Here is a 25506-nt window from a genome sequence, read left to right as displayed (position 1 = left end):
GATAGCTTGATGAATACGTCAACCCAGAGTGTGGCAGCTGCGAAAAATGTGAATTCCATTGTAGGAATCATTAGGAAAGGAACAGTAACAAACTTATAACTGTAAGGTGGGTGGGAGGTCACCCCTAAGCAGCAGCCCCCCAAAACTGGAGGGAGCTCATCTTTTTCCACAGGGATAAAATACTATGAAATACCTTCCAGAACCTTGGAACAGGAAAGAACTTAACAAGGAGCTTCAGAAACTCATAAGGTTGGCATTTTGTTCTGTCGCTGAAATTTTAATATCGTTCTAATCATCCGAATGAGCCCCCTGGAAACAATACCAAACAGAACTAGGTCAGGAAATACCACAAAATCCCTCAATTCATTGGGAAAGTTAAGACTCTTAAAATTAGGTTTTTAACTCAGAAAGTTTGTTTTAAAAATCTAGCAGAACATTTTATAACTTCAATAGAAGCTGGGAATGTGATGTTTAATGTCAAGGTCAATGATACTGCCCCTATTCTATAACCATCTGATTTGTGATCTAGCCTGATAATCTGTAAGACGCAAATGGTTCTTTTTTTGCTCTTAGCCTGGACTTCACCCACCTGTTATCCAAGAGAGATAAGCTTCAACTAGAAGTAAATTTCTCTCTCCTACCCTCCCTCTCTCCTTCTGAGAGCTCTTTCACCCAAAGTATTCAGTCCTCTGACATTTTGTGCTTGGAAACTTAAGACCAGGAGTCAGCAAACTTGTTCAGCACGGGGCTGGTCCACCATCCCTCAGACCATGTGGTGAGCCGGACTATTTTTTTTGGGGGGGGGGGTGTGAACGAATTCCTATGTCCCACAAGTAACCCAGAGATGCATTTTAAATACAGGACACATTCTACTCATGTAAAAACACGCTGGTTCCCGGACTGTCCACGGGCCGGATTTAGAAGGCGTTTGGGCCAGATCCAGCCCCTAGTTTGCCTACCCATGCTTAAGACAGTAGTTAAAAGCTGGAATGTCTTCTTTAAAGCTTACCTAGCTTACTATGACTTTTGTGTGGCAGAGACTTTGGATTGTATCCAACACTACATGCGCTGAGTTCCATTTGTGCAACAGGATTTCTCCCTTCTCTTCCAAGGCACCCTCAACATCTATTCCAGAGTGTCCTCCAAACTTCTGGAGGAGATTTTGAGGGTGTGCAGGGGGTTGCAGGGAGAGGAGAGGGCTTTCAGCTGCGCTAGCAGAAGTTGCAGTGGAAGAAGGGCAGCACTGGAATGCAAGCTCTTGCTTCAGTCATCATGTGCTTCTGCAGCCTTAAGGGTTACTACTGCAACATGCAGCAGTGGGACATCTATGGGGAAGTTATATTTTATCTGTAATGCTGATAACTTTACATCTGTTGCAGTCACGAAGGGAGTTTCTGCTTTGCAAGTTTCTAGTTTGTCCTTTCTGGTCTCCTGTAGAGTCTTGCGGACTCCGTATAGAACATGGCAGTTAAGGTTGTTGAGAGAGACTCCTAGTCTTCCTACATTCAACGTATTACAACATCTAAGCCACTTCACAGTAATAAGGGCAGTGATGGCAAAAGGATGAAGGACTGTTCCAGTTCCTGAGCTTGACATCTCCCTGCTGTAGTGCCTCCACCTTCTGATCGCAACTCATCAGAGAATCAAGCAAACATTCACCTGGAAGACATATGTAAACTCGTGGCTTCATTCTGTCCTCCGTAGGCATGGAAGCTACTAACCCATTTTTCTTTTGGTTGCAAACAGGCCTTGTCATTGTTATGTAGTAATGAAGGACCATGAGCTCCTTTTGACTAAAGTATTGTGTGGTTTTAATAAAATCAGAGTTGGGAGGTGCCCAGTGAACCACCTAATCCAATATCCTGCCCAACGAGCCACCTAATCTATTCTGATGCTAGTTGTGCAGATGTGCTATACTGCTTTGTGCCTTAACAGGAGCCGGTAAAACACCTGCCAAGGTTGAGTTATACACATCCTTTCATTTTGTATAACTCAGATCTGTCAACAGACCACTCTTTCTCAAGCTCCCATCTTGCCTGGTTGGAGGCCATCTTGGCAGCAGCATCCATGTGTTGGTCATAAGTGATGCTGACATCCTAAACATCAGTTTTGGATGGAATACCTTTTTGCCCCCCACACCATGGCTCTCAAGGGAAAGGGCTTTTGGCAGGATTTTCCTTCCACCCAGTGACTGACCACCCATTTAGCATTTCCTCATGAAAAAGTAAAACATCCATGTCAGACCAGGCACATTCTGTTCATCCCAATCCTCGTTACAAAGCTTCAGAAGTAGAAGTGCAGGTCACCTGAGTTTCTGCTGGTGATGCTTTTGTTTCTTCTCTGCTATCAAGCAGAAAGGAAGATTGAGATCCTAAATGGTAAAATCTTCCCTTCCTCCTGTTACCAAGTCAGCTAAATCAGGATTTTGCTTTTATTTTATTCAATGCTATTCTATAAACAGATATTAAGTCTTCATTTAGTAATTGCTTTATATTGCCCTTAAGGAATATAGGATCATGAGCCACTGTGGCCACTCAGAATGGCTTGGGCAACCCAGTCAGATGGATGGGGTATAAGTAAAGAACAACAACAATGTAGATTTAGAGCTACATAGTTCAAATCCCTATTTAGCAATGAAGTTCACTGTGGGACCTGAGGTAAATCACTTTTTCTCTGCTTAATCTGGCTCTTTCGGCTGTTGCAAGAATAAAAAAGTGGCAACCACATGCATGCTACATTGATATCCTTGGCAGAAGAGCAGGATGCAAAGGTGACAAAATATAAGGAAGAGGTTGTGCCTTCATGGATCTACAGGTTTCTTACTGTCAGCCACCCCTTGAGATAAGCACAGAGCAAAAAAGTGGTCTCACTGCATTTTGATACACCGAGTTACCAAATCCTGAAATCCTCCCTCCCTCTCTCCACGCATTCCCTTTATTTAATAAACGAAATCTCATCAACTTATCCTTCTTCTATTATCACTGCTGACATCAATCTGATAATATTGGCTTGGCGTGGAATCATGCTATTATATGTCCTCCTGATATTTAATTTAAGAGAAACGTCTGCAGTGGGGTGAATATGTGAAGCAAGCTTTTTATTACTGGCAGCAGTAAGGACGGTGGGAGTGAATTAGACATTCATCTTAGTCAGGGCCAATGTAGTTTTTTTCTCTTTTTTAACCCTCTCCTGAATGCTTAGTGGGGACAGGTAATGGCGAGTCTAGCAAAGGGCTGCATTCATTTTTCTCAGATGATTTGTCTTGCTGCATAGATTTAAAATGCGGGGAGGTAGCACAAAGCACCTTGGAAGTGAAAGCAAGAATCTTCACAATCAATTCCCAACTACTGCATATTTGGAAGTGCTAGTCAGATGGTTCTATCAATCAAGAACATGTCGCTTCATCCCAACATACACAGAGGCAGCCTGTATTTGCAATTTCTGGCTAAAACTAATTTGTGGCAACCACGTTTTACAAGAAGAGGAGCCAAGATGCAGCCACAAGACAGAGCAACAGTTGCTTGCCAGAAATTCTGCCAATTGTGCTTGGCTGGTTGCCTGCTATGGAAAAGAAATCTTGGATTTGGGCATAGGAGACAGGGTGGGGAGGGGGAGGAGAGAAGTGCCAGCTCCAGGAGGAATAAAAGCCCAAGGGTGTTCAGCACAAAGGAGGGCTAGACTGAAAGAACACTTAGCAAGGGTTTTTTTTTAATTTAGAGTTGTAGAGGACAGCCTACAGAAGTGCTGTTAATTGTGGCTGAAGGATGCAGCGTTTTGACACATCTCCAAGGAAGGGAACTCCTGTGATGAGCACAAGCCATGGGGTGGCAAACATTATGGGTGGGATTGCTCATCACTGGGAGGTTATGCTCTGTGGTATGCAAAAGGGAGTCTTACACAGGCAGGGATTTAATAATGCCTTAGTGCATGCCCTTGTTGTACATACTCTTGCCACACAGTCAGAGCTCTCCCTTCTGTAAACTGCAATAACTGTATACCTGATAAATGGAGCTCAATCTCCATTGACCTGAATACCATAACTTGCACTCGTAAGAAAAGAGGCTGGAAACTTGGTTTTCATATGTAGTGTCACATACTTTTTTTCTACTTGCAGCATTTGTTGTTGTTGTTGTTGTTGCTGTTTAGTCGTTTAGTCATGTCCGACTCTCTGTGACCCCATAGACCAGAGCATGCCAGGCACTCCTGTCTTCCACTGCTTCCCGCAGTTTGGTCAGACTCATGTTTGTAGCTTCGAGAACACTGTCCAACCATCTCGTCCTCTGTCATCCCCTTCTCCTTGTGCCCTCCATCTTTCCCAACATCAGGGTCTTTTCCAGGGAGTCTTCTCATGAGGTGGCCAAAGTATTGGAGCCTCAGCTTCAGGATCTGCCCTTCCAGTGAGCACTCAGGGCTGATTTCCTTAAGAATGGATAGGTTTGATCTTCTTGCAGTCCATGGGACTCTCAAGAGTCTCCTCCAGCACCATAACTCAAAAGCATCAATTCTTCGGGGATCAGCCTTCTTTATGGTCCAGCTCTCACTTCCATACATCACTACTGGGAAAACAATGGCTTTAACTATACGGACCTTTGTTGGCAAGGTGATGTCTCTGCTTTTTAAGATGCTGTCTAGGTTTGCCATTGCCTTTCTCCCAAGGAGCAGATGTCTTTTAATTTCGTGACTGCTGTCACCATCTGCAGTGATCACGGAGCCCAAGAAAGTAAAACCTCTCACTGCCTCCATTTCTTCCCCTTCTATTTGCCAGGAGGTGATGGGATCAGTGATGGGACTTGCAGCATAACTAATCATAAATTAGAACTGCATGTGCTGCAGTTAAGCAGGGCTCTGAAAGGAAAGCATTGTACCCATGACAAAAGCACCCACATCTCTCAGTCTTTCAGCACAGCAGGAACTGCATCAAGTGTTGTTCATACATATGGGTGAGGAGAGAAGTAGCCAATTACAAACGATCAATAAATCAGTGCCTGTTTTCTGAACTGTTTCCAAAGCCAATATTTTTCCAAAGGCATTTTTGTTGTTCAGAAAAGATGTCAGAAGTTCTGTATGAATTTCAAAATATGTAGGTGCCAGCTCTAGAATGTAGGTCTAGATGTCCCTTGGGAGACACTGGGCTTTGAAACTGGACAAGGGCTTCACGGTGTTCTTCAAGTAAAGCAAAATAATCAACTGAGGGACCTAAAGGTTAATGGATTTTCAGGGGCCCAGTCATTCAATTCCTTGATTCTATACTAAGATATAAACACTCAGAGTGAAGGACAACTAAGGACATCATATGCAGGAACAAGGAAACCCCATGAACGAAAAACCAGGTTCTGGTTAACAAATTATGTATTAAGTAACGAGATCGTGCACAAGATAGGGGTGATGCCTTTGGAAGTCTGTGGGAACAATCAACTGAGAAAAGTCTCCTTCACCATTTGAGTGCATTTAGATGGAAGCTTTCTGGTATTTCCAACTAGGCAATGTTGGGGAAGGGGGCAACCTTCTCTCCATCCCCATCCCTTTGTTCAATCACTGGTCCCCTGCTGGTCCATAGCGTTTCTTACACAATACCTTTTTGAGGTAGGAAAAAAAGTGTCAACTGTCAATGCATGACAAATGCCAATGAGTCTAGTTTGTCATTTGGTGAAACTAGTGTGATTATTGGTCAAATTCTGCCACACACACGTGACAAAATAGACAGATGCATTTGTTGCATACTACAAGTGAAGCTGGCAAACTGTTTCCCAGCACATGGCAGAAGTGTTATCAGTGTGATGCTGCCTTAAGTGGTAAAAAAAGATGAGGGGGCTTTCTTTCATTATGACTACATAAGTGTTCTAGGGCTGAGTCTAATACTTAAATCAGGTTGCAGGTGAAGCCCAATAAACAAGGCTCATAAAATATTTAGCTGGATGCAAGACAAGATAGAAGACAATCCAAACTGTTTCCATGAACTGCTAATCACTGGCAATTCTGACAGCAAAACAGTGAATGCTCCGTGCTAGTGTTTTTCAACTTGGGTCCCCACATGTTATTGAACCACAACTCCCATCATTCCTGACCATTGGCTAAGCTAACTTACATGGTGGGCTTGTAGTCCAAAAACATTGGGGGACCCAAGGTTGACGAACACTGCATAGTATATAGCATCTCAGAGTCACTTTGATGTTCCATGGTAGAGATAACTCTGCAGGTAAACTCTGTTTAGAAATGTGCTCTTTTCATATCTTCCCAAGAGACTGCATCACCTGGAAACTAAGTGTAAATGGGGATGTAAAAAATTCAGCAGCTGTTGCAAAAAGAAAGCCTCAAAGAGAAACTTGATTCACAGCTCTTCTTGATTCAGCACTAATTTAATGTAGAGACTGCAATGGACCTTGTCATAATACTTGACAAAGGCTATAGAGCAGACGAACCTTTTGTTCCTCATTATGCAAAGTTAAAGATAGAAGCGTGTCAGCACCCTTCTTCCCAAGAGTCTCCCAACTGGGCAAAAAGAGTCCATTAGCAATCACTGTTGGTATAAAAGCAAAGCTGAATGCTACAAGGAAGTCTTTATTTTCATTCTGACACAGAATTAAAATTCCTATCTGTAGACATTCACGCAGCAGTTCAAAACTGGCAGGGTTCCTACATTCTTATATTCTTAAGAGGAAAAGAAAACTGAAGCTTATTTATTTCTATGCCATAACAGCATTAACAGAATCTCTCTACAGGTCTACAAGCATCACATATTATTAAAGCCAAAAACAGTAAGTTCCTAAGGCTGACTAGCAAAGATGAGAGACCTAAAGTTAGCAACAATATGGACTCAAACTACGTTGGAAGTCAAATAGGAATGAGTCAGAAACTTGTTGTTTGAGAGAACAGTCTGAATCACAGAAGGAAGTTGGCTAAAATTCCACAAAGCAGAGAAGAAAAACAATATAGCAAGCAAGGAGACAAATGGCAGAGACATCCTGAAGACTAACTGTTTGGTTGAGGCTTAAGCTTTCATTGCCAATAGCCTACTTTGGCACATGTGTCTGGGAAGGCACACATGACAGAGGCTGAGGTACACTGGATGATGCATCAAGTTAACACGCCACAAACTAAAGGGAACAACACCACATCTTTTGGACAAAGTACTAAATAGGAACATGATGCACATGTTTGTAAGGAGGAATGGAGTGAGCAGTCACATCAGTGCTATTATTCTAGAAAAAAGATGCTCATCATGTTCTCTTATAATGGCAATGGCGCCCACCTGAGAGGTGGCAGAATTGAGTACCAGTGAGTTGTGGCTGAAAAAAAGCCCTGCAGTCACTGTGGATGAAACTGAACATTAGTCCTATAAATGCCATTGGCAAAGCATAGACCACCTCCTCACCTCAGCAAGATACATTAAACAATTAAAAATGCATACTTAAGGGTGGATGCTCTCTTCACTGCATGGTTTTCATGTGTATCTGGATACTCATCTCCAGAAGAGGGATGGTCACTGGGATATACATGCAACACCATGTTGGTGGTCTGCATCTGTAGGTGATGCACATTTCAATGTGGATCCTGTTTAAGCTGTGGTTCCTGATCTGGTAAATTAAAGTTATATAGAAGCTTGCTTCTGTGAAATGAACTAGCCCTTAGCTGAACTAGCATGCTTGTATTGTTGCACTGCGCTGGTCGTTTCATTTCCTACCAGCAAAGCATGATAAAACAAGAGCATCTGCTGCGCTGCCTTGGAAGGGGACCTATGCATTTGTGGGCAACTTACACCCATCAGGAGAGACGCCTTCCACATGTGCTGCGTCAGGAAGATTCTGGACATCACATGACAGGACAGAGACTCAAACAAAGATGTGCTCTCCCAAGCCCACTTTCCCAGCAAGTTCACACTTCTATCTCAGCGACGTCTACTCTGGCTTGGTCATGTACACAGAATGGAAGATGGGAGGATCCCCAAGGATGTGCTTTATGGGGAGCTTAAGGCACCGGGCCTGTTGGCGTACCAACTCTGTGTTACAAAGATGCCTGCAAACTTGGCGTGAAGGCTGGCAACATTGATCCCTGCTTCATGGGAATCCCTGGCAGACGACCGCAGCATCTGGAGACAAGACAGACAAGACACATGCACAGCCGTGACCAGAGGAAGAATGACCACGGAAAGAAGAAACCTCATGGTGCACCTGTAGCAGCTAAGCCCCAGACGTAACTAAAATATGCCTCTTGCGTATTGGTTTTTACAGCCACCCCAGGTGGTGTATTTCTCCAATGGTTTGACTTTACCCCCCGAAGGCACACTCTTCCATTGTTTCTGGAGACAGACAGATGCCAGTTGGTTTGTTGTTGTTTAGTCGTTTAGTCGTGTCCGACTCTTCGTGACCCCATGGACCAGAGCACGCCAGGCACCTCTGTCCTCCACTACTTCCCGCAGTTTGGTCAAACTCATGCTGGTAACCTCGAAAACACTATCCAACCATCTCGTCCTCTGTCGCCCCCTTCTCCCTGTGCCCTCCATCTTTCCCAGCATCAGTGTCTTCTCCAGGGAGTCTTCTCTTCTCATGAGGTGGCCAAAGTACTGGAGCCTCAGCTTCACGATCTGTCCTTCCAGTGAGCACTCAGGGCTGATTTCCTTAAGAATGGATGCGTTTGATCTTCTTGCAGTCCATGGGACTCTCAAGAGTCTTTTTAGCTTCTCCTCAGAAACCCCTATTCCCCCCCCAAAAAAAAAACTTTACTCCTGACCATTCAGCAAAGTTCTAGGGAAGAGGTATCATGGTGGCAAAACTGTATTTTGGGATTGCAGGCTGCTAGTACTGCGGGCTGTGTACTTGTTTCTATTTAGCCTCCTCCAACACTCTCCTCTCAAAAGGAAGCTGGCATTGAAAAAGGGCCATCGGTTTGGGAAGGAGAGGAATGAAAACATATTCAAAAAGAGAAAATATACATTTAAAAACAGACTTAGAATGTAATTGTTTAATTTAACAAACGGTACCTGCACCCAGGTAAGTCCAAGGATTTTTCTCCTGTTGTCACTGACTTTGGCAACCAGACCCAGCCCATACAGGAAGATAACTCTTTCAACGGGAAAAGAAACTATGTAATATCACAGTGGGTTACACTTCTGGACTTTTAGAAATGCCTCTCACGTTTCAGTTTTGCCAGTCTAGACCAGGATCTAGAGCACGAGTATTCTCCACAAAATAAATAGCATTTTCACAAGTCAGCACAGGGCTCAAGAGATGAACACAGAAGACTAATCCAAATGCAAGTCTTGGCATGCTGAGATCAGACTGAAGATTACCATTTGGGGTGGGGAATCAAGAGCTTTCAAAAACTATACTCACACATTATTTTACCTAGCAGCAGGCAGCCAGAATCCCAGATCTTACTTGCCAACACTCCTAGAAGCTTACTAATGACATTTAGATATATTTTTTTGTGGCGGGGGTGAGGCAGTGGCAAATAGCAGTGCTAAATCTGAGCTGGATCCCCCAAAATGAATAATTGGTACTTCTGATTATATACTTCTTGGCTAGCCTGAAAGGCTTTATTTGTTGACCGAAAGAAATAGTCGATCACAGAACCAAGATACTATTTTCCTCGAGAAGAAATGATAGGTTCTAATTCAGCCAATTACACAGCACCTGCACAGTTCCATAGGGATAGCTACTCAAGAAAGTCATGTCATCTTGACAAGGAAATCTTCAGGGATACTGTACAGGAAGTCATAATTTTTCTAGCAAAATTTCTCTGTTAAAAGCCTCATGACTTACCTTTGATCTTCCATCCGCTTTAACCCTACCCCTTGTGGGGGGGAAAAATCACCCTCTGTAACAGAAGCTGTACCCATGCAAACAGAGGGTATAATTGAAAAGCATAAATACCATTACTGTTCAAAACAGCAAACAATGCCCTTGAAACCAGTTATTGCTGAATTAATGACCAAATTGTTAAGAATGTTACCTCAGCTTTGCCTTGGGCTGCTAATTAACCAACAGTCCATTAATTCCCTGGTAACAAGAGGTTTCTCAGGCCTTATTGCTTTTGACATCTTTAATTTTGCCATTCCTTTTGGAAAGCATTCCCACGATGATTCCAGCTTCAACATCAACCTTCAGCATCGCCACAACTACACCCCATCTGTAAAATACATCCACTGGGGGACGAAAGCTGTGCAGGAAAGCGAAGGGCTAGCATACAAGGGTGGTTTTAAAACACAGCTTACTAAACAGTCCTGAAAGGAAGAATTCCCAACATAAACTACTTTTCTGCTGCATAACTTCCAATCCTGTACATTCTACAGGGACCAGGGCGGGGTCTGATTTTTTTTTTTAGTTTACATGAGCCACAGTAAACTTCCACTTCTCCTTAGTGGTTTTCACAATTTTCGATGCCTTTTTTCAGTGCAAAATATATTTACTTTACACAGTGTCTATCTCTAACTCAGAAGGTCTACCAAGCCATGTTCACGGTGGCTTCATCAGGCGCCGTAAGAGTGACCTGTTTGTACAATGCACCCTCTTTGTCACTTGTAATCTACAGCAGCAACCTTCAACTCAAATCACACCAATGGTATAAACACAGGGTGCAGGCGTTATTTGATAAACTGGGATGGTATTCAGAATAGTAGCAGGTGTTAGGGCATGTAGCACAGGCAGAAATTGCAGCAGTTTAGCAGGAGCATGCTTTCTAGAAATACTTCACTGGGGCAATACCTGTGTATGGATGGAGAAGCATTCCCCAGAAGAGTGACTGGGTTATGTTTAGGCACTTGCACGCCTAAAAATGTGCAGATTCCAAAGCTCTCACTCATGCATTTGTATCCCAACATGCAACGTTAGGGGAGAGACTTATTCCTATTGCGGCACGGGCTGGGTGTTTGAGAAGCACTTTAGTTCTGCAAGGCTCAAGGGACGCTGAAGCCAAATATAGAGACTGCAGGGCTTGAAGTGCTGCACAACTGCATACTTTGTTTTAATATGGCTTGCAATGTTTTGAGGACTGAGGCTGAAAATAGGTAAGCAATAAAACATGTAAATCATCCAATTGCTTTGCTGCCTTGGGGACTGGTTCAATGTAGTCCATCTGTGACTGGAAAACACCACGCTAGTCCACCTCACTATCCCCAAAATTGTTATCTATCACATCTAAGGTGCAAAAATACTCTTTGTTTTTGAGCATTTCAAACAGAAATATGTTCTTGGTGGTGCAATAGTAGCCCCCCTTTTCAGTGTTTTGTTTCCTGTTGTGGCCTTCTATAATAACCCTTGGTTGGGTTGGACCAGGAAGAGCTACTTCATTCCTAAATGGCCATTAAAGGTAAAGGTAAAGGTACCCCTGCCCGTACGGGCCAGTCTTGCCAGACTCTGGGGTTGTGCGCCCATCTCACTCAAGAGGCCGGGGGCCAGCGCTGTCCAAAGACACTTCCGGGTCACGTGGCCAGCGCGACATCGCTGCTCTGGCGAGCCAGAGCCGCACACGGAAACGCTGTTTACCTTCCCGCTAGAAAGCGGTCCCTATTTATCTACTTGCACCCGGGGGTGCTTTCGAACTGCTAGGTTGGCAGGCGCTGGGACTGAGCAATGGGAGCGCACCCCGCCGCGGGGATTCGAACCGCCGACCTTTCGATCGGCAAGTCCTAGGCGCTGAGGCTTTTACCCACAGCGCCACCTGCGTCCCAAATGGCCATTACTTAAGTATAAAAGTAAAGCTCAAAATGCACAGGCAGATATTTTTCTCTTTGTGAACTGAAGTCTTATTTCCCTATCAGACATTTCCCAGATATTTCACTCCCCTTACAGTCTTGTTGGATACATGATGTACATCCAGCCTAGTATTTAAGAACTCACCTGGCAGTCACAGGCAAGAAGGAACTGCCTGCAGGTAAGTAAGCAGGTTGGCAGAGGAGGGGCAGAATATTTGATTTCCCCCCCCCCCCGCCGCTCTGCCCAGCACAGAGAGCAAGGAGGCTGGCAGAGGAGGGAGGAAGCCCCTTTGTCTGCACCCAACACAGAAATGCAGTAAGCTCCACTCCTCCCAGAAGACAAGGGTTTTGCCTTTTGGGCAGGAGAGTAAGTTATGTAGGCTTATTAACAAGACACTTTCCCAAGACACACTTTGGTTAATGCTACTGAGGTGTTGTTGTTGTTTTTTCTTTTTTCTTTTAAGACTCTTAGGCTTCTCTACTTCTTGAGGCTCCTTTTCAGTTGTGACATTCCAGCTGCAGGATGGTGGCAACCATCAAATGAATTCCCATAGAACAATTTTTTGTTTGATTGTTTAAGATCATTTTTATATAGATCACTAATACATAAAGTTTCAGAGTTGTAAACAACGTAATAGAAAAGGATATAACGTAACAGAAATAAAACCTACAAATGTCTCTACGAAATCAAATAAAAAGGCAGCATTGATATTCCTAGGTTTGTCTGAATAAAAACATGCAATGGAAAAAGCCAATTTGCTGGCACATGTCAAACATCAATGTCCAGTTCATGTTACTTAAAAAAAATATCAATCCACTAGTTAGTCTAAAAATATGATTTTATCAACTACCTGCTCTACCTCCTCCTGCCAGTGCCATGTATTGTGTATCAGAATACTGCTCACCTCCTCAAAATACACTATGAGAAGAATCCATTTTACATTTCTTGTAAGTAACCTCCAGTAGGAGCTATTTTCCTGGAGCAATGAAGGCCATAATATTTGAGGCTTCATGAGACAGATGGAAAAGAAATCTCTTTTTACATACATCCAAGCAATTTTTTCATAAGTGACATTTTTGGATACTCTCAGATCCCAAAGAACAAAATTCTTCTTTTACTCTCTCTCTCTTTCAACCATCCACGGCAGGGTTAGTAGTACACAAGGGTACTTTTTTCAGTAGTAGAAATCAGCCATAATTCACTTTTTCAGCTTCATAACCTATCAAGGAGCCTTTTACCTTATGCCTGTGTGTTAAAAGTCTGTGCAATTTTCCTTTCTGTAAAAAGCCCATGGGGATACATACCACATGCCAGTTTCTCCAACATAATAATTTTAAATACTCACGCCTATTAAGTTTAAGGATCCTACAATCATTAAATGGAACTCAGAGATATGGGGTCCCATATGGAGTAAATCTCTCTGGCAGCCTATTCACTGGAACGCTGCCTTGGATTCAAGGCTGATCTCTAGTGGGACAATAAGATAAAGGGCATTCTTTAAATGAACATTGATAAAAAGTGCACAGAGTAAGTAACACCCTCAGCCAGGCGTGCAAACAACAGAGCTCTTGGTAAACAGCTTCAGAAGCTCATAAAAAGGAGTCAGGTCTCCCAGGAAAGTTATCTTTTAACAACTTTCTAATCCTCCAAACACCATCATGCTTGTGTAGCTTTACGCTTTAGAGAAAGTGTCATATCCCAACACCACACTCATTCTTGGTGCTTCCATTAATAATAATGATGATGATGATGACAATAGTGTCAAATTTCACAAAAGAAAGTTTAAAACCAGCCTTTAGAGGATACATCAGGAACACCTGCACTAAGCCTCAGCATCTTCACTGATTTTCCCTTCACTCCCGCCCTGCCACCCCTTAACAGATTCAGAGACTGTAAAAACATTTAATCCTCAGACACTAATCTAAATGTAACACTCAAAAGAAGACAAAGACGATGCAGAAGGAGGAAAAAATTGGCCACTGCCTTTTGGGAGTCTCGCTTTATCCCAGGAGCGAGCGCATTAATAGAGCTTGGAATGAAATGCCATTTTATTCCCTGTAGCGGGGAGGGGATTAACAAGTTGTCTTCTCTAAACCTAGTCTGCGTCATGGCTCTCTGAGCAGCGAGAAAAGGACAGGGAGTGAAGTAAAAGGTGGGGAGCACTGGCCTTTTATTTACACGCATCTCCTTTTGTGGATGATCACTGATGTGAAGAGTTTGCTAAACAGTGGAATGTGTGCAAGCGTGCGGTGTGCGTCTAGATCTAAGTCCCCAGCCTTTAATTCCACTGGCTGACACGTACACATACAAAATAACGCAGCCTTTGTAATAAAATAAAGCAGGCAATGCATTTTGTGGCGGTACTCCAAGCCAACACAACATGCGCAGAACGAGGGCACAACAAGGAAGGTGGCAAAAGAGCTGCTAGTTTTCCGAGCTCTGATCAGTAAGGCTCCTGTTGCTAGGCGGCTCTTTGCTGGGAAAGACAGAGGGCTGGGTAATATCCAGCACAGAATGAAAGAGGAAATGTAGCAGGGAGGATATTTCTTAATGTGCTGCCGGCAGTTCAGATGTGAGAACGAACAGTCAAGTCACAGTGGATTGACCACCTCTGGGTCAATACTGATACCCTCCCTCCAGGTGAGGCCACAGGATGAAACACCTACCACTGCTTTGCTATGTCGCTTGGCACAAACCAGTTCATCCCCTTTCCTGTACAGATTTCCTCTCTTCTGAGAGAAAAAGAGCCAGACTTGTCCACTAACCTCAAAGGAACATTTTTTTATTGTGTGGCCTTGTTAGTGAAGTTCCGCACAACACTCTGAAATGTTGAAGTGCTGTCATAAATACCAGTTAGCATTATTCATTCAGAGGAAATAAAAAGCCCTTTAATGCACTAGGCCACTTGTGCCAGAGCTGCAGATGGTCGAGAGGACGAGAAAATGAATGGAAAGGGATGCAACAGAAGCTTAGCAATGCCAAGGAAACAGCCTCCATAATTCGTGCTTCTTCTACTCATGCTGCCATTTGGTTTCTGAAAAGCAGGAGCTGCTGCTCACAGCAGAGAAAATTCTGTGTCTCCGGCTTATCCAAATACAGCAAATGACACGCATAAAAGATGGTGTCTGGCAGAAGGTGACAAAAACCGGAAACACCTTCAATGTATATATGTAAGGGAAGGAATGAGGGTCTCGTTCTAGTAATTCACCATGAGTAATGGCAAGTGGGTGGTAACACTAGAACTGGAGAGAGAGGAAATCAATTTCCTATCACACTTTTTGTAAAAACAGCTGTGTTTATGTGAACTGAGCATAAGGCTGAGAGATAGCTCCAACTTTTCCACGGAACAAGAGACACACAGAGGGCAATTCGTTGAGCCCTTTACACTAGTACAATCTTGGAAAAACCAGTGGGATACACTATTTTAATGAGTCAACTATAGACCTCTAAGAGCCGGGTTACACTATGAGTTATCCTGAGACAGCAGCTCCTGAACGGCACTTGCTGTTTACACTTTGAAGAAGTGACTCATAAGCTGAAGAAAATTTAAAGACAGAGTCAACAAGACCAGAGGGTTTTGACTCAAATCAAGTTAATCAAAGTGTAAAGTGATGATGTAAACAGCAGCCAAGTTACGATCTGTGGTAGGTGCAGGGTGGAGTTCTCTATGACCCATCAGCAACTCTACGCAGTTAGTAAAAGCACCCAGGAACTCCTTGGCTACCAAAGAAGAGCACATAACAGAATTAATCAAGCCTGACATTTGCTATTCTCAGTCTGAATAAGTCAGACAATGGTGAAGCAATACTTAAGCATGGCCACTTCCGTAAAGTGCTCTCCAGTCCAAACAGTATTATCAGATGGTTAAGACAGGGTTTAATATTGTGCCTTGTGCCAGATTACTACTTTCCATATTTGAAGGTGTGTGTCAAAAGGTAAGAAAATGTGCATGCTGACAGCGCTTCACAAGTAATGAGCAATAACAAGATGTGCCTGTTAAGTCCTACGGATTTGCATCTCAATAATTCACTTAAGGATGGGGAGGAGAAAGCTGCTTGCTCACTTGACCCTGCCTAAATTGTGCACAGAAGTCAGGATACACTCAAGGATGCCAAACTAGGATTCCCAACCCTGGCATTGTTTAACGACAATAAGCATTGATACGGCTCTTTTTGAATGTTCAAAGTACTTTACAAACATATGCTTTATTAATCTTTACAACAAATCTGCAAGGTAGACCAGTATTACCACTGCTGTATTCACACGGGGAGTGGAGGCAAAAGAGAGTGACTTGCCTAAGGGCAACCACCTACCGAGTCCATAGCAGAGCATGAGACTTTTAATCACAGGGTTGTGGGTTCGACCTCCACATTGGTCAAAAATTCCTGCATTGAAGGGGGTTGGACTAGATCACCCTTGGGGTCCTTTCCAACTCTGTGAGTCAATTCTGTGAATTCCTGACTCATGGGTCTCTCAGAGCTCATACTCTTGGTCACCACTCCATCTTAAATTAGAATTTCCCTCTCCCTCAAATGTAAAACTCACCTGTTCATAACAATGAAAAAACCATTCCGCATAGAATATAAAAAGAGCCTGCTGGAACAGATGTCTGTGGGAAACCCACAACCAGGACCCAATCACAAGAGGCTTCTCTCCTCCTATGGCTCCTAGTCACTGGTCTTCAGAAGCGCTACTGCCCCTGACCGTGGAGGCAGAGCACAGCAATCATGGCCAGTAGCCACTGATAGCCATAGCCCTCCATGGATTTGTCTAATCTTCTTTTGAAGTCATCCAAGTTGATGGCCATCACTGAGCGAGTGCCACACTTTAACTATATGGTGTGTGAAGAAGTCCTTTCTTTTATCCGTTCCAAATCTTCCAACATTCAGCTTCATTGGGTTGTCCACAAATTTTAGTGTTATGGGAGAAGGAGGAAAACATTCCTCTCTCCACCTTTTCCATGGCATGCATAATTTTATATAAACATACTTCTATCTTAGCACCTCTTATTCACCTTTTATCTAAACTCCACTCCCCGTATCATTTTGGTTGCCCTTTTCTGAAACTTCTCCAACTCTACCATATCTTTTTCGAGGTGAGATAACCAGAACTGAGGACAGTATTTTAAATGTGGTCACAATACAGATTTGTATAACCGCATTATGAACGATCCACCTGCTGCTGCACACTGGGTCACCGTCTTCGTCAAGCTATCCACTATGACCCCGAGGTCTCATTTCTGATCAGTCACCCCCAGTTCAGGCCCTTTAGGAGTATATGTGTAATTAAGTGGAGGAGGGGACCTCTTTGGCACCAAATCTCTTTCACCTGCAGCTTCTTTCTTTGTAGGAGAAAGATGTGCAAAGTAACAGCTATCTTCGGTAAGTCAACTGCCAAAACCCCACACAAAGGCCTCAGTGGGGCACCATCTGGAAATATAATGATGGAATTAAAGAATGAGTTGGCAGTGCAAAACAATGAAGTGAGAATAATTACAATGTGGTATTAAGTGAAATGGAAAGCATTGTTCAGGGGCACGTAGTAGAGAAGGAGCATGTAACAACTTCAGCCAAAAACAAATAGAGCAGGGTGCAGCGGAGGATGCTTCCTAAAACCTTGCTTGAAATATTCTGGCTAAAACAACCAGGATGGAATTAACAACAGTCTTGACTTTTTGAAGAATGCCTCATAATACAAGAGGCGAATGTGTGCCGCTGGTCCCTATCCAGTAAAAAATTGTGGAGGGATAGGATGAAACCCCAAAAGGAATGCACTGAAGATAAAGGAAATATTGGCACAACTAAAAACAAGAAATATAGGACACAACCACTGATCTTAATCTCTTCCTGCAGGAAATCCCAAAGAACCTGCATATTTCTAATTATTGCTTTCTTGCCAACTAGAAACATAGTTCTGGAAACATATTTGGCTTTGATATCATCTTCCTGTGTTCTAAGACAGTGTTTCCCAACCGGTGTTCCGCGGCACACTAGTGTGCCGCCGGACGTTGCCTAGTGTGCCGTGGGAGTAGTGGCGTAGCGTGGGGGGTGCCAGGGGTGCCAGTCGCACCGGGCGCAACATCTGCGGGGGGCGCGAGTCCAGAGGGAAGGGACAAGTTCCTTCCTCCGCCGGGCTCCCCACCGCCACCGCCAGCCTTGCGCCCTAGCGCGCGCGCCCCCCGCCGCCGCTGCGGCTGCGCTCCACTCACTGCTCGCAGGAGGAGCAGCCACTGCAGCAGCGCTGACACCGCCACCGACGCCTGGCCGGGCACGGGCAGCCTCCGCACCCCGACGCCGACGCCATCCCCTTCCCCCTTTTTTTCCAGAGCTGGGGGAGGGGGAGGTTTTAAAAGGGGGTCTTGCATTGGCGATCCTGCAGCACTTTGGGCCGCACGACGCGAGCGCGCAGCACGGATCAGCCACGACCCCACCCCGTGCATTTCCCGGGGAAAAGTGCTCCACGTGGGAGGCGCGTTTCCCCTTCATTCCCTCTCGTGCAAATCCTCCTTGGGTTCCCTCCCCCGTCTTTCCTCTCCCTACCTCACAAAAGCCTCACCTCGTCGCCTCCTCGCTGCCTCTCGCCTCCGCAGGAGCGTTTCCCTCCGCGGAAGAAGGAGCAGGGCGCTTTTGCAACTTTGCCTTCCCCGCCCCACCACGGAGCACATTTTCCTCGCCCCCCCAACCCCCGCATGTAGAATAGAAGCCCTCCAGCCTCCACGGTGCACAAACTCTCCCCTCTGCAACGAAGCGCTTTGTTGCATATCTTTGGTGAGGTTTTTAGGCAGTCTTGGTGCACCTTAAATCAGCGCTAATTGCGCCTGGACGCAGTATTTACTTCTGAGTAGGCCTCCTTCTCCCCCCCCCCCCCCCGTAGCACCTGACGTTGCTATTCGTATCATCAGGTTTGTTTGTTGATAATTTAATTGTTTTAAAAGCATCATGCTAGCTAAAGAGCTCTCTCCCACCCCCAGACCCTTGGGCAAAACAGAAACACACACATACACAAACACAGAGATTGAGCCCTGCAGGTTTTATGAAATGAATGGATTCTGAATGCCTGTTTCAGTGGCTTGTCCGCCTTAGGCTGCTGGGCCAGACACCTGTTACACGGTGCAGTCCGTAAGCTGTGAGCGCTGCTACCTGCCGCCAAGATCACGTAACGACAGTCTTGAAAGACCTACATTGGCTCCCAGTACCTTTCCGAGCACAATTCAAAGTGTTGGTGCTGACCTTTAAAGCCCTAAGCGGTTTCGGTCCAGTATACCTGAAGTAGCGTCTCCGCCACCATCGTTCAGCCCAGACACTGAGATCCAGTGCCAAGGGCCTTCTGGCAATTCCCTCACTGTGAAAAGTGAGGTTACAGGGAACCAGGCAGAGGGCCTTCTCGGTAGTGGCGCCCGCCCTGTGGAATGCCCTCCCATCAGACATCAAAGAGATAACCATTACCTTCTATGCTGTTACTATTTTTTTATTTTTTTTTACATAAGTAAAAAGTGACTTTTCCCCATCTGGCATGGTGGTGTGCCTCGAGATTTTTTTCATGAAACAAGTGTGCCTTTGCCCAAAAAAGGTTGGGAAACACTGTTCTAAGACAACTGAAGAAAAGGCTGTCATAACTTAATTACTGCTTTCCAACTTTTGAAATATTTATTCCAACAGCAACTTATTTTTAAGAGAATGTACTCTACAAATATATGCAGCATGTTGGCAACTCTGTTTTTGTTGTTGTTTGCTTGGTTTGGTTTGGTGTTATTTTTTTTAATGGAACAGCAACATGCCCATGCCTGTTGACAGTTGTTGCAGCAAACTCAAAAGTGAGACTTTTAAGAAGTCAGCACCAATAAGCAGCAAATGCAGTACAAGTAGTAGACATATACCACGCTGCAACCATCCACATTATTGTTTGTCTGTATGGGAAACCTGTCCATCTCTGCTTTATGAGACATATTGCCCAAAGTGTCCCAGGTTCCATATATATATATATATGGGATAGCTCCGCCAGTAGACTTGTAATCTCATGGTCATGGGTTCGGGCCTCATGTTGGGCAAAAAAATTCCAGCGTGATTGAGGGTTAGGCAAGGTGACCCTCAGAGTCCCTTCCAATTCTACCATTCTATGATTCTAAATGTATAAAACAAAGCATGCCATTACGCCATATAAGAATAGAGTGCTCCGTTATAGATCCCATTTAGTTATCCAGCATCGAGATCCAATGCATTCCGAGAAGAACAGATCAATAACAAAATGTTCTGCCTTCTACTTATTGTTCCAAATAAAAGTGTACTGCAGTGGCATTAGCATACCAGTGTCTTTCTTATCAGCAAAAGAACAAAATCATGTCATACTGCATAAAAATAATCAATTTGTGACTGGCCTCTAAGAATTCAAAACTGATGTGTTACCTTTTCCATTACTACAACATAGCATAGCTTTCCCCCTACCAATTACCCATTTTTAAGGCAGGCATGTTTCCAATGCTGGGATGTGGTGAGCCATGCTGCCACAAGCACAAACTAAACTACCTCTTGGGGGGAGAATCTGAGTTTACATCGGAAAACAAAGAGAACAACCGTAATATTGGACCCACTGCTGCTATGTGCTTTGTAATGTTACAAAGCACATAGCAGCAGTGCTTCTCTTTTAGGAAGTCTTTCCAAAACCCTTCTACCACTGGGTAGAAGTTGCCAATATGTTCCTTTTGACCTGTCAACTCTCCAACTATCTGCTGATCCCTTCCCCATCATTCTTGCTGGTTGAACCAGAATGTATCATCACTTTTGTAGTATTTTTTTTTTAAGTTATCACTTGTATGAGCAGATAATGCCCCCCCCCAAAAAAAGGGGCTCTTGTGTATCATTTCGCCTATATCTGTCTTTTCCATGGATTTGATATTTCTTAATCTGATCATAGTAACATCTATCTAGAGGTAGTTTATTTTTGAGACCATGCCATTGAAGCTTTTCTTAACAGCCAGGTAAACCTTTCAAATGGTATTACTGTCCTGGTGGCCTGCTTTTTAGTAAGATGCCTTTGGGATTTATAGAGGTATTTAATAGATGTTTTTGTGATAAAATGTCAAGCATCATGCAGTTCTAGCCAATCTGCTGGTGTATCTTGTAATTTGTGCCTCATTTTGTCTTCTGACAGGGGTCTTCCTTACAAAATAATAATAATCTCCTAATCAATATAGTTCCTGCACCTTCCATCTTGCAAAGCATTTTTCTTTTTATCTTAGCTACATTCCCAAATAAATTCCAACTTAGAACGGATAAACAGCTAACTCCTAAACTACAGAGGTCAACTCATCTTTGTTAATTGGTCTTCAGCGCCCATTATTTTCTGATCTTTCCTGGGAGGAAATCATCAAAGCCCTCTCAATGCAAGGAGCTGAGAAGGCAGCTCCCTAAGCATCATCTCTTACACCTTGGAGATTCAAAGTCTTCTCTAGACTGCTCTGCAACACCCATACTCACATGTAACCTGTGGAAAACCCAGCAGAAGCCTTCTGTGCCAAATTTTAAATGCCTGCTGAAAACTATCTGACTTTTGTCATCACTCCCCCTGGGTATCCCATCGTAGTATTCGGTTGCTTATTAGTGTGGATTATTATATCTGCTCTAGCATTGTCAACAAAAAAGAATCCTCGAAAGGAAGAATTCATTTGTTTATTAAAACATGGGGAATACTATGCTAGACATCTCCATCCTATAAATGGATTTAGAATATGAAACATGTATTAAAGTGACAAAAAGGAGGCATAAAATATCATATACATATTGGCTTCAAGATAAAAATACTATTTTAAGAAATGTAGCACATGCTCCGTTAATTAACACCTAACGTCTAATTTGTCATCATTTATTTGCCTGTTGCACAAAAAAGCAACTCTTAATCATCTAATTGATATATTTGCTTCAAGGGCCATTGCACACAATATGGCCCAATTATACATATTTTCTAATGCAGGTACATTTTGCAGGTTGCCTCAGCCAACTGGGAGCGCCTCGCAACGTGTCAGAAGCATGTTAAAATGCACGTTTCTTTCAAGCACTATATATTATTGACTTTTGTGTATATGCTAAACATGTACAATGTACTGCAATTCTTATGCATTGTCCTTTAAATTTCACGGAATGTATTAACTTAACCCTTCCGTTTACGAAAGAAGAAGAAGAGGAGGAGTTTGGATTTGATATCCCGCCTTTCACTCCCTTTAAGGAGTCTCAAAGCGGCTAACATTCTCCTTCCTCCCCCACAACAAACACTCTGTGAGGTGAGTGGGGCTGAGAGACTTCAAAGAAGTGTGACTGGCCCAAGGTCACCCAGCAGCTGCATGTGGAGGAGCGGAGACGCGAACGGGAGCTCACCCCATCGCGGGGATTCGAACCGCCGGCCTTCTGATCAGCAAGCCCTAGGCTCTGTGGTTTAACCCACAGCGCCACCCGCGTCCCATACACACACACACACACACACACACACACACACACACACCAATAGCTATTTGGCTTATAGTGAAAATGTAGATTTCAATGCTTCAGGGCTTCCTATAGCTCAGGTCATGTTCATATACTCCTCCTTAACTCTAAGAGAAATGCCTCCCTGACTGAAGCAACATACTTTCCCCATATGGCAACCACAAAAATATTTGTATTTCCGGTCTGTCAGACTTGGCTCCTATCAGGTTTGGGACAGGGTAGAAAGCAAAGTTGAGGAAGGAGCTAAAGCCAGGCAATGGACAGAGCTGCACAATCCTGGCCTAAGATGGAGCAGAACCCCTTTCCTTCTACTCTGCTCTTCTTGGCTGGTTTCCATGTAATTCCCTGCTTTGGCCAAAACTGGGTGGAAGAATGCAAAGTGAATCCCCCTCAGGACCACATTGAGCCAGCTCCTTCTGGAAAAATAATATTGTTTTTAATCTGTCAATGGGATAACAATTGCATTCTTACCTGATCTGATCTTCTGCATTGGTAACTGCCTCATTGTATTGATCCAAGGTCATCTTGTAGATTTCAGAATTCTGAAAGTTTAAAAAGGCATCACCCAGCATTACAAATTAATGTTTGTTAAGCAGCATAGTCCAGTACAAAGGCTCTTAAACTGATAAAGGCAAGTGGGACATATGCTATACATTAAAGCACCAAAAGGGAGGGGTAACAGGGATGAAAATGCTTGCAAAAATAAAGGATTCTGAAGCTCATCATCATCACTTATACCCTACAGATAAAATAATAGCTAAAAACAACCCAGTGAGCTTCACCATGTATCATTTCATACATGAGTGAGAATATTGCACTGAGTGAGAATGAGCAAATTAGCAGCACACCTCCAATCCAAAGAAAATATACTCAAGAATTGGGCTTTCAGGTATATGGGAAAAGTTCTCCTAGCAACTGCTGGTGCCTTTCTGAGAGATAAGCTTCAAGCTTGGAGATCCACAGGTCTGGCAAGGGCAACATCAACCAGTCATTATTGTAAAGGTATAAATAACAATATCAGAAACAGAAAAGGCAGGTTAATTGAAAAGCAAGTATCCAAACTTTAGCCTTTTTATAAGTCAGGGTTGGGGAAAAGGATCCAGTCCATAGGATGGATTGATGGGTGGAGCTGCCCATTAATTGCCTGACATCACAATAGTATCAGGTGACCCAAAGTAAAAATGTTCCTGTGTGGTACAGCTCAAATTTAATCAGACAACACAAAGAAATATTTGCACTTACATCAAGCCATACTCTGAGGGTTTGCCGGGAGTGAAACATACCTGCTCTGGACAGCAATCACACCAGAACTTGCTGTCAATGTCGATCAGCTGATCAGCGTTGACAGCAAGCCTCACTCACAAAAAATAGTTGGGATCACACTTTAAGGTTCCCAATTGTTCCTTTGGAGCAGGAGGGTGTGGTTTGTGAAAACAGCCTCATGGGCCAAATTTGACCCAAAAGCCAAAGATTTTACACCCCTGTTATAAACAATCTCTTGACAGCATCCTACATTTACTTTGATTAAACTCCACCTGAACTCAGACACCACAGCAACTTTTCAAATATAGTAACTTCACTTCGTGAAGTAAAGCAATGTATGAAATTTTATCCAATTCAGGAGAAAGCTGATCTTCCCTAGCCTTCATAAATAAGTCTTAAGACTGCAAATAATGCACAAGATATTCATTGCTTTATACTTCAGTTGTAAACTGGGACTAAAGTTGTATGCTCCAGGCACTATGCAACCTAAACAACTTTGAACAATTATTTCATTCCACCAACCCACTGGGGAAAGGAATTATTTCCCAACTATATTGTCTACCCTTCCCCTTATTTCTTTAATACTAAAATGGGGGGGGGGGAGAGATTTTGGAGAAGAACTAGAGGAACAACTTTGGAATTGTTTTTTGGAAGAGACTACTGTTTGGATCTATCTCAAATAGGAATTGAGAAAATGCTCTAAACATACACCGCTGGTATATGTGCCCAACAAGATTGAATAAAATTAACAGCAATACATCCAAACTCCGCTGGTGGGAATGCACTTTGAGGTGTTTTTGAGGAGACCCAAGGGCATTTTATGCTGTCTAGTGAGGAGCAATGAGTGTAAAATAAATTCTCTCACCTGGTGGCAGTGAGAGGTTTAACAGGAAGGAAGAGCAGACAGTACACTCTTGGCTGGAACTCCCTTCCTCACCGCATCGTAAGATGCAGAGAAGATGGGGTGCCATAACACCATCATACTCAATGGGCTGGTAATGTTCTTTACAAGGCTCTTGTGAGGAGAAAAATGGAAAGAAAACAAATCATGTACACCACCCTAGCTTCTTGAAGGAAAGGTGCAAGACAAATGTGAGAATGAAGTCCTATTAAAGAACAGTTCCACACATACAGCAAATTGTGCTTGTTATGGATTATCTGCAGCAAATATACAGTGTACATGACAGGCGCACATCCCAAAATATCCAGATATAAACACTGATGAACCTTGGCCCAAACATGATTGTCACATAAAGCATGGAACGATTCCTAGCCCTTTCATCTATGCAACATAAGCAAATGGCATATGGACACATTTCCTCTGTAAACTTGCTGATTAACAGTGAGAGGCTAAATAGATAAACACAAATCTAAATAATCAATTCAAATAAAACAGTGTGTGACAGAAATTTTTTACTGTATAATTCCCTTTCTGGAGGATCCTTGCCTTTTTCAGATTGTATAATGATTCTCTCTGGTGTTATTTTCCTTCCATTTCCTCAGGACAGCAGCTGAAACAAAGTTTTATTCCTGCATTTACTTTTATCCTCCAGCAATGTCTAGCCACAAAGCTTAGGGAAAATGGAACTTAAACAGAAAAAAGACCACTCGTTATGCTTACAATCTTGCCCCTTCTCAGATAGATTTGTATTTCTGTGCACTTCCCTACCACTTTCCTTGCAGAGTTCATAAATTAACAGGTTCATATAAGCATGCTTTGATATTCCTTTCAAATTTGCTATATGAAAGCATCATTGTTAGATGTATCTTTATGCATGACACAAAGAAGCCCAGCAGGGAATTGTTTTCACAGGTTTGCAATAAAAAAAACTCTTTCAGGAACTGACAAGTTGCAGATGAGGCTTCACCTCAAAATGTACTTTGGCAGCAAAAGCTATCTGTCAGTCTGTCTGTCTATCAATGTGTGTTACATAATGGTTAATTTTATTTCACTTTAGAACTTTAAAACACTCTGTCCTCGCCCTCTCTCAGGTCACCAGCCTGGAATGCAGATTTTAATAGCACCTTCCCTCCCACCTGCACTGCACAGCCCTGCAACTCCCTGCTGTTCCTCACTT

The 25506-nt window shown here is 43.4% G+C and overlaps 1 protein-coding gene across 5 annotated transcripts in view; it reads right to left on the bottom strand.

The window, feature by feature from the left end:
• Window positions 1-25506, bottom strand: part of CHCHD6 (coiled-coil-helix-coiled-coil-helix domain containing 6) — a 199874-nt gene that overhangs the window by 71235 nt on the left and 103133 nt on the right. For all 5 annotated transcript variants that reach the window (XM_028719199.2, XM_028719202.2, XM_028719200.2 and 2 more), the window contains one exon: window positions 22637-22707. In XM_028719199.2, coding sequence (XP_028575032.2) covers window positions 22637-22707 — 71 coding nt within the window. The remainder of the gene's footprint in view (window positions 1-22636; window positions 22708-25506) is intronic.

Source organism: Podarcis muralis, chromosome 2, assembly GCF_964188315.1.
Source record: "Podarcis muralis chromosome 2, rPodMur119.hap1.1, whole genome shotgun sequence".
Classification (NCBI taxonomy): Eukaryota; Metazoa; Chordata; class Lepidosauria; order Squamata; family Lacertidae; genus Podarcis; species Podarcis muralis.
The sequence above is the reverse complement of the archived record's forward strand: the minus strand, read 5'-3'. Positions and strand labels throughout refer to the sequence as shown.